Source organism: Coregonus clupeaformis, chromosome 13 (assembly GCF_020615455.1).
Source record: "Coregonus clupeaformis isolate EN_2021a chromosome 13, ASM2061545v1, whole genome shotgun sequence".
NCBI classification, from domain to species: domain Eukaryota; kingdom Metazoa; phylum Chordata; class Actinopteri; order Salmoniformes; family Salmonidae; genus Coregonus; species Coregonus clupeaformis.
In genome coordinates, this window is record NC_059204.1 from 1,019,530 (window position 1) to 1,029,731 (window position 10,202).

General features: G+C 50.0%; 1 protein-coding gene across 2 annotated transcripts in view; it reads left to right on the forward strand.

The window, feature by feature from the left end:
• c13h11orf1 (chromosome 13 C11orf1 homolog) overlaps positions 1 to 1,108 on the forward strand; it is a 54,682-nt gene extending 53,574 nt beyond the window's left edge. For both annotated transcript variants that reach the window (XM_045224536.1, XM_045224537.1), the window contains exons 3-4: positions 437 to 506; positions 977 to 1,108. In XM_045224536.1, the coding sequence (XP_045080471.1) occupies positions 437 to 506; positions 977 to 1,092 (186 nt within the window). In that variant the 3' untranslated portion in view covers positions 1,093 to 1,108. The remainder of the gene's footprint in view (positions 1 to 436; positions 507 to 976) is intronic.
• The last annotated feature ends 9,094 nt before the right edge of the window (positions 1,109 to 10,202 follow it).

A 10,202-nucleotide genomic window follows, 5' to 3' on the forward strand; every position in this document is an offset into this window, starting at 1 on the left:
GTCAATTTGCAGTCTACAAATTATTTGTAATTATGTTCCGGCCCCCCGACCATCTGCTCCAGAAGAAATCGGCCCGCGGCTGAATTTAGTTGATGATCCCTGTCCTAGACGTTTCCACTTCACAATAACAGCATTTACAGTTGACCGGGGCAGCTCTAGCAGGGCAGAAATTTGATGAACTGACTTGTTGGAAAGGTGGCATCCTATGACGGTGCCATGCTGAAAGTCACTAAGCTCTTCAGGAAGGCCCTTCTACTGCCAATGTTTGTCTATGGAGATTGCATGGCTGTGTGCTGGATTTTATACACCTTTCAGCAACGGTTGTGGTTGAAATAGCCGAATCCACTAAGTTGAAGGATGTCCACATACTTTTGGCCATATAGTGTATATGTACCTATTCCACCTCCCTGATATCTGTCCTCCTCCTCTTTCACAGTTCTCTCACTACTTCGACTCCACCTACTCCTCCTCCTTTAACCGTGAAGAGAAGAGACCCATCTACAGCTGTGAATAATACTACTGCATATTACTGAGTATTACTGAGTATTACTGAATATTACTGAGTATTACTGAGTATTACTGAATATTACTGAGTACTACTGAATAGTACTGAGTATTACTGAATATTACTGAATATTACTGAGTATTACTGAATATTACTGAATATTACTGAGTTTTACTGAATATTACTGAGTATTACTGAATATTACTGAGTATTACTGAATATTACTGAGTATTACTGAATAGTACTGAATATTACTGAGTACTACTGAATAGTACTGAATATTACTGAGTACTACTGAATATTACTGAGTATTATTGAATAGTACTGAATATTACTGAGTATTACTGAATATTACTGAGTATTACTGAATAGTACTGAATAGTACTGAATATTACTGAGTATTACTGATGTTAATAGTATTTTGTCATAATATTACTGATAATGTAGTAATAATGTATGTGTGTGTTCCAGTGAGGAAGGAGTCCAAGAGTTTCCCGGGCCACCAGCTGGAGTTAGACCCCCCTGTGAAGCTGCAGGATGCTAGGGTACAACAGGAGAACACCGCAGGCAGAGCAGCCCCCTTCTGACCCCTCAATAAACACTGATCAGTCTGGTTCACTTACAATGTGTGTGTGTTTACTTTATTTGCAGCCCTTGGAGCCAAACATACTTTTGGATCAACTCCCCCTGTTCCCTCTCTTCCCCCATTCCCCCTTGTCCCATCCCTCCCTCCCTCCCTCCCTCCCTGCCTCTGTATCTCTCTCTCTCCACCTCCCCCCTCCCCTAACTGTCTCTCTCTCTCCACCTCCCCCTCCCCTGTCTCTCTCTCTCCACCTCCCCCCTCCCCTAACTGTCTCTCTCTCTCCACCTCCCCCTAACTGTCTCTCTCCACCTCCCCCCTCCCCTGTCTCTCTCCCTCTCCACCTCCCCCTAACTGTCTCTCTCCACCTCCCCCCTCCCATGTCTCTCTCTCTCTCTCCACCTCCCCCTAACTGTCTCTCTCCACCTCCCCCTAACTGTCTCTCTCTCCACCTCCCCCTCCCATGTCTCTCTCTCTCTCCACCTCCCCCCCTCCCATGTCTCTCTCTCTCTCCACCTCCCCCTCCCTGTCTCTCTCTCTCTCTCCACCTCCCCCCTCCCATGTCTCTCTCTCTCTCCACCTCCCCCTCCCATGTCTCTCTCTCTCTCTCCACCTCCCCCTAACTGTCTCTCTCCACCTCCCCCTAACTGTCTCTCTCTCTCCACCTCCCCCTCCCCTGTCTCTCTCTCTCCACCTCCCCCCCCCCTGTCTCTCTCTCTCCACCTCCCCATCCCCTGTCTCTCTCTCTCTCCACCTCCCCCTAACTGTCTCTCTCCACCTCCCCCTCCCCTGTCTCTCTCTCTCTCCACCTCCCCCTAACTGTCTCTCTCCACCTCCCCCTCCTGTCTCTCTCTCCACCTCCCCCTAACTGTCTCTCTCCACCTCCCCCTCCCCTGTCTCTCTCTCTCCACCTCCCCCTAACTGTCTCTCTCCACCTCCCCCTCCCCTGTCTCTCTCTCTCTCCACCTCCCCTAACTGTCTCTCTCCACCTCCCCCTCCCCTGTCTCTCTCTCTCTCCACCTCCCCCTCCCCTGTCTCTCTCTCTCCACCTCCCCCCTCCCTGTCTCTCTCTCTCTCCACCTCCCCCTAACTGTCTCTCTCCACCTCCCCCCTCCCTGTCTCTCTCTCTCCACCTCCCCCCCCCCTCCCTGTCTCTCTCTCCACCTCCCCCCTCCCTGTCTCTCTCTCACCTCCCCCTAACTGTCTCTCTCCACCTCCCCCCTCCCCTGTCTCTCTCTCTCCACCTCCCCCCCTGTCTCTCTCTCTCCACCTCCCCCTCCCCTGTCTCTCTCTCTCTCCACCTCCCCCTAACTGTCTCTCTCCACCTCCCCCCTCCCCTGTCTCTCTCTCTCCACCTCCCCCTCCCCTGTCTCTCTCTCTCTCCACCTCCCCCTCCCCTGTCTCTCTCTCTCTCCACCTCCCCCTCCCGTCTCTCTCTCTCTCCACCTCCCCCCTCCCTGCTCTCTCTCTCTCCACCTCCCCCCTCCCTGTCTCTCTCTCTCCACCTCCCCTCCCCTGTCTCTCTCTCCACCTCCCCTAACTGTCTCTCTCCACCTCCCCCTCCCCTGTCTCTCTCTCTCCACCTCCCCCTCCCCTGTCTCTCTCTCTTCACCTCCCCCCTCCCCTGTCTCTCTCTCTCCACCTCCCCCTCCCCTGTCTCTCTCTCCACCTCCCCCTCACTGTCTCTCTCTCCACCTCCCCCTCCCTGTCTCTCTCTCCACCTCCCCCTAACTGTCTCTCTCCACCTCCCCCCCCTGTTTCTCCCTCTCTCTCTCTCTCCACCTCCCCCTAACTGTCTCTCTCTCACCTCCCCCTCCCCTGCTCTCTCTCTCTCTCCACCTCCCCCCTCCCCTGTCTCTCTCTCCACCTCCCCCTAACTGTCTCTCTCTCCACCTCCCCCCTCCCCTGTCTCTCTCTCCACCTCCCCCTAACTGTCTCTCTCCACCTCCCCCCTCCCTGTCTCTCTCTCTCTCCACCTCCCCATCCCCTGTCTCTCTCTCCACCTCCCCCTCCCTCCCTGTCTCTCTCTCTCACCTCCCTCCCTCCCCCTCTCTCTCTCTCTCCACCTCACCCCTCCCCTGTCTCTCTCTCCACCTCCCCCCTCCCCCTGTCTCTCTCTCCACCTCCCCCTAACTGTCTCTCTCCACCTCCCCCCTCCCCTGTCTCTCTCTTTCTCTCCACCTCACCCCTCCCCTGTCTCTCACTCTCTCTCCACCTCCACCCTCCCTGTCTCTCTCTCTCTCCACCTCCCCCTCCCCTGTCTCTCTCTCTCTCACCTCCCCCTAACTGTCTCTCTCCACCTCCCTCCCCTGTCTCTCTCTTTCTCTCCACCTCACCCCTCCCCTGTCTCTCTCTCTCTCTCCACCTCCCCCTCCCCTGTCTCTCTCTCTCCACCTCCCCCCTCCCCTGTCTCTCTCTCTCTCTCCACCTCCCCCCTCCCCTGTCTCTCTCTCCCCCTCCCCCTAACTGTCTCTCTCTCTCCACCTCCCCCCTCCCCTGTCTCTCTCTCCACCTCCCCCTAACTGTCTCTCTCTCTCCACCTCCCCCTCCCCTGTCTCTCTCTCCACCTCCCCCCTAACTGTCTCTCTCCACCTCCCCCTCCCCTGTCTCTCTCTCTCTCCACCTCCCCCCTCCCCTGTCTCTCTCTCTCTCCACCTCCCCTAACTGTCTCTCTCCACCTCCCCCTCCCCTGTCTCTCTCTTTCTCTCCACCTCACCCCTCCCCTGTCTCTCTCTCTCTCTCCACCTCCCCCCTCCCCTGTCTCTCTCTCCCCCTCCCCTCCCCTGTCTCTCTCTCTCTCTCCACCTCCCCCCTCCCCTGTCTCTCTCTCTCTCTCCACCTACCCCCTCCCCTGTCTCTCTCTCCACCTCCCCTAACTGTCTCTCTCTCTCCACCTCCCCCCTCCCCTGTCTCTCTCTCCACCTCCCCCTAACTGTCTCTCTCTCTCCACCTCCCCCTCCCCTGTCTCTCTCTCTCCACCTCCCCTAACTGTCTCTCTCTCTCCACCTCCCCTCCCCTGTCTCTCTCTCCACCTCCCCCTAACTGTCTCTCTCCACCTACCCCCTCCCCTGTCTCTCTCTCCACCTCCCCCTAACTGTCTCTCTCTCTCCACCTCCCCCTCCCCTGTCTCTCTCTCCACCTCCCCCCTCCCCTGTCTCTCTCTCCACCTCCCCCTAACTGTCTCTCTCTCTCCACCTCCCCCTCCCCTGTCTCTCTCTCCACCTCCCCCTAACTGTCTCTCTCTCTCCACCTCCCCCTCCCCTGTCTCTCTCTCCACCTCCCCTAACTGTCTCTCTCCACCTCCCCCTCCCCTGCTCTCTCTCTCTCTCCACCTCCCCCTAACTGTCTCTCTCCACCTCCCCCCTCCCCTGTCTCTCTCTCTCTCTCCACCTCCCCATCCCCTGTCTCTCTCTCCACCTCCCCCTAACTGTCTCTCTCCACCTCCCCCCTCCCCTGTCTCTCTCTCCACCTCCCCCTAACTGTCTCTCTCCACCTCCCCCCTCCCCTGTCTCTCTCTTTCTCTCCACCTCCCCCCTCCCTGTCTCTCTCTCTCCACCTCCCCCTCCCCTGTCTCTCTCTCTCTCTCCACCTCACCCCCTCCCCTGTCTCTCTCTCTCTCCACCTCCCCCTCCCCTGTCTCTCACTCTCTCTCCACCTCCACCCTCCCTGTCTCTCTCTCTCTCCACCTCCCCTCCCCTGTCTCTCTCTCTCTCCACCTCCCCCTCCCCTGTCTCTCACTCTCTCTCCACCTCCCCCTCCCCTGTCTCTCTCCACCTCCACCCTCCCTGTCTCTCTCTCTCTCCACCTCCCCCCCCCTGTCTCTCTCTCTCTCCACCTCCCCCCTCCCTGTCTCTCACTCTCTCTCCACCTCCCCCCTCCCATGTCTCTCTCCACCTCCCCCTCCCCTGTCTCTCTCCACCTCTCCCCTCCCTGGCTCTCTCCACCTCCTCCCATGTCTCTCTCCACCTCCCCCCTCCCCTGTCTCTCTCCACCTCTCCCCTCCCCTGGCTCTCTCCACCTCCCCCCTCCCATGTCTCTCTCTCTCCACCTCCCTCCTCCCCGTATGCTTGGGGTCATTGTCCATTTGGAAGACCCATTTGCGACCAAGCTTTAACTTCCTGACTGATGTCTTGAGATGTTGCTTCAATATATCCACATAATTTTCCTTCTTCATGATGTCATTTATTTTGTGAAGTGCACCAGTCCCTCCTGCAGCAAAGCACCCCCACAGCATGATGCTGCCACCCCCGTTCTTCACGGTTGGGATGGTGTTCTTCGGCTTGCAAGCACCCCCCTTTTTCCTCCAAAACATAACGATGGTCATTATGGCCAAACAGTTATATTTTTGTTCCATCAGATCAGAGGACATTTCTCCAAAAAGTAAGATCTTTGTCCCCATGTGCAGTTGCAAACCATAGTCTGTCGATATAGGACTCGTTTTACTGTGGATATAGATACTTTTGTACCTGTTTCTTCCAGCATCTTCACAAGGTCCTTTGCTGTTGTTCTGGGATTGATTTGCACTTTTCGCACCAAAGTACGTTCATCTCTAGGAGACAGAACGCGTCTCCTTCCTGAGCGGTATGACGGCTGCGTGGTCCCATGGTGTTTATACTTGCGTACTATTGTTTGTACAGATGAACGTGGTACCTTCAGGCGTTTGGAAATTGCTCCCAAGGATGAACCAGACTTGTGGAGGTCTACAATTTTTTTCTGTGGTCTTGGCTGATTTCTTTTGATTCTCCCATGATGTCAAGCAAAGAGGCACTGAGTTTGAAGGTAGGCTTTGAAATAAATCCACAGGTTCACCTCCAATTGACTCAAATTATGTCAATTAGCCTATCAGAAGCTTCTAAAGCCATGACATCATTTTCTGGAATTTTCCAAGCTGTTTAAAGGCACAGTCAACTTAGTGTATGTAAACTTCTGACCCACTGGAATTGTGATACAGTGAATTATAAGTGAAATAATCTGTCTGTAAAAATTGTTGGAAAAATGTATTGTGTCATGCACAAAGTAGATGTCCTAACCAACTTGCCAAAACTATAGTTTGTTAACAAGAAATGTGTGGAATGGTTGAAAAATGAGTTTTAATGACTCCAACCTAAGTATATGTAAACTTCTGACTTCAACTGTACATTTGACATTTTAGTCATTTAGCAGAAACAACATCATCCAGGTAAAGTCAGGCATTCCCCAGGGCAGCTGTCTAGGCCCCTTACTTTTTTATATCTTTACTAATGACATGCCACTGGCTCTGAGTAAAGCCAGTGTGTCTATGTATACGGATGACTCAACACTATACACGTCAGCTACTACAGTGACTGAAATGACTGCAACACTTAACAAAGAGCTGCAGTTAGTTTCAGAATGGTGACAAGAAATAAGTTAGTCCTAAATATTTGAAAAACTAATTTGGGACAAATCATTCACTAAACCCTAAAGCGCAACTAAATCTTGTAATGAATAATGTGGAAATTGAGCAAGCTGAGGAGACTAAACTGCTTGGAGTAACCCTGGATTGTAAACTGTCATGGTCAAAATAGGTTGATACAACAGTAGCTAAGATGGGGAGAAGTCTGTCCATAATAAAGCGCTGCTCTGCCTTCTTAACAGCACTATCAACAAGGCAGGTCCTACAGGCCCTAGTTTTGTCACACCTGGACTACTGTTCAGTCGTGTGGTCAGGTGCCACAAAGAGGGACTTAGGAAAATTACAATTGGCTCAGAACAGGGCAGCACGGTTGGCCCTTGGATGTACACAGAGAGCTAACATTAATAATATGCATGTCAATCTCTCCTGGCTCAAAGTGGAGGAGAGATTGACTTCATCAGTACTTGTATTTATGAGAGGTATTGACATGTTGAAAGCACCGAGCTGTCTGTTTAAACTACTGGCGCACAGCTCAGACAACCATGCATACCCCTCAAGACATGCCACCAGAGGTCTCTTAATAATAATAATAATAATATGCCATTTAGCAGTCCCCAAGTCCAGAACAGACTATGGGAGGCGCACAGTACTACATAAAGCCATGACTACATGGAACTCTATTCCACATCAAGTAACTCATGCAAGCAGTAAAATTAGATTTAAAAAATATAAAAATACACCTTTTGATACAGTGGGGACTGTGAAGCAACACAAACACAGGCACAGACACATGCATACACACACACGATAACATACGCACTATACACACACGTACACATGGATTCTGTGTTGTAGATATGTGGTAGTGGAGTAGGGGCCTGAGGGCACACAGTGTGTTGTGAAATATGTTGTGAATGTGTTTTGACATCTTTTGTGAATGGGTTGTAATGTTTTTAAACTGCCTTAATTTTGCTGGACCCCAGGAAGAGTAGCTGCTGCCTTGGCCACGGCTAATGGGGATCCTTAATAAACCCCAGGAAGAGTAGCTGCTGCCTTGGCAGGAACTAATGGGGATCCATAATAAACCCCAGGAAGAGTAGCTGCTGCCTTGGCAGGAACTAATGGGGATCCATAATAAACCCCAGGAAGAGTAGCTGCTGCCTTGGCAGGAACTAATGGGGATCCATAATAAACCCCAGGAAGAGTAGCTGCTGCCTTGGCAGGAACTAATGGGGATCCATAATAAACCCCAGGAAGAGTAGCTGCTGCCTTGGCAGGAACTAATGGGGATCCATAATAAACCCCAGGAAGAGTAGCTGTTGCCTTGGCAGGAACTAATGGGGATCCATAATAAACCCCAGGAAGAGTAGCTGTTGCCTTGGCAGGAACTAATGGGGATCCATAATAAACCCCAGGAAGAGTAGCTGCTGCCTTGGCAGGAACTAATGGGGATCCTTAATAAACACCAGGAAGAGTAGCTGTTGCCTTGGCAGGAACTAATGGGGATCCATAATAAACCCCAGGAAGAGTAGCTGCTGCCTTGGCAGGAACTAATGGGGATCCATAATAAACCCCAGGAAGAGTAGCTGCTGCCTCGGCAGGAACTAATGGGGATCCATAATAAACCCCAGGAAGAGTAGCTGCTGCCTCGGCAGGAACTAATGGGGATCCATAATAAACCCCAGGAAGAGTAGCTGTTGCCTTGGCAGGAACTAATGGGGATCCATAATAAACCCCAGGAAGAGTAGCTGCTGCCTATTTACTACAGACTGTGCTGCGTACACTACCATATATTTTCTAGCGTCACTTGTTTTCTCAATTATTTTAATCGCCTCCGCATAAGAGATTTGATTGGTCGCTCTAACTTTTGCCACCTCAATCTCCTTCACCCTTACAGGGCACTCCAGGAACTCCGGATCATGAACCCTACCACAATTGCAACATCGTTGTCCTTCTGGACACCGTTCTGCAATATACTCTGTCCGTCTGCACACACTTGAAACATGGCCAAATCCTTTACAATTCATACACTGCATTTGTTTGGGGACAAAAGCTGTTACAGCGTATCTTACATAACCAAGCTTCACATGCGCTGGTATCAGGTATTTGCTCTTTATCAAAAAACAACAGGACTGACAGACTTTCTTCTTTTTCTCCATTCACCCAGCGGGTCAGACGCCGGGCACCAACCGCTCCAGGAATTCTCTTCAGGGATTCAACCTGAACTTCCGTCGTCACCCCTGAGATGTCTCCTTTGACTGGTGCTCTACTCCGAAGTTCAAAACACAAAACTTCTGTTGTCCGGATTATTTTGAGGCTCACTTCAATCTTCCTCTGTTCTTCAGAAATCAAATTAATCAAAATAAGACCAGTCCTGGTCATTCTGACAGACTCCACTTTTGCTGACCTTCCAGGCAGAGTTGCAAAGAAAAAGCCATATCTCAGACTGGCCAATAAAAAGAAAAGATTAAGATGGGCAGTCTGAGATATGGCTTTTTCTTTGCAACTCTGCCTAGAAGGTCAGCATCCCGGAGTCGCCTCTTCACTGTTGACGTTGAGACCGGTGTTTTGCGGGTACTATTTAATGAAGCTGCCAGTTGAGGACCTGTGAGGCGTCTGTTTCTCAAACTAGACACTTTAATGTATTTGTACTCTTGCTCAGTTGTGCACCGGGGCCTCCCACTCCTCTTTCTATTCTGGTTAGAGCCAGTTTACGCTGTTCTGTGAAGGGAGTAGTACACAGTGTTGTACGAAAGCTTCAGTTTCTTGGCAATTTCTCGCATGGAATAGCCTTCATTTCTCAGAACAAGAATAGACTGACGAGTTTCAGAATAAAGTTATTTGTTTCTGGCCATTTTGAGCTTGTAATCGAACCCACAATTGCTGATCCTCCAGATACTCAACTAGTCTCAAGAAGACCAGTTTTATTGCTTCTTTAATCAGCACAACAGTTTTCAGCTGTGCTAACATAATTGCAAAAGGGTTTTCTAATGATCAATTAGCCTTTTAAAATGATAAACTTGGATTAGCAAACACAACGTGCCATTGGAACACAGGACTGATGGTTGCTGATAATGGGCCTCTGTACGCCTATGTAGATATTCCATTAAAAATCAGCCGTTTCCAGCTACAATAGCCATTTACAACATTAACAATGTCTATACTGTATTTCTGATCAATTTGATGTTATTAAAAATAAAAAATTAAATGCTTTTCTTTTGAAAACAAGGACATTTCTAAGTGACCCCAAACTTTTGAACGGTAGTGTACGTTATTCCAGAAGCAGTCTATGATCGATAATGTCAAAAGCCGCACTGAAGTCTAACAAACAGCCTCCATAATCTTTTTATCATCAATTTCTCTCAGCCAATCATCAGCCATTTGTGTAAGAACTGTGGTTGTTGAATTTCCTTCCCTATAAGCATGCTGAAAGTCTGTTGTCAATTTGTGTACTGTAAAATAGCATTATATCTGGTCAAACAATTTTTTTGCCAAACATGTACTAAGAGTTGGTAACAGACTGATTGGTCGGCTATTTGAGCCTGTAAAGTTCAGTATTCATCATGAACTAAGATTTTTATAATTTTTTTATGAAAAACAACAAACCAAGTGTTTCCAGTAGACAGTGTTCAGCTGCACACAGTTATAAATTGTGTGGGACAAGTCTCAAAGAAATCTAAGAAACTGGACATTATTGTGGCTGTGGCAGAAAGGTTTTTGGGACTTAAGGATTTTACATATGA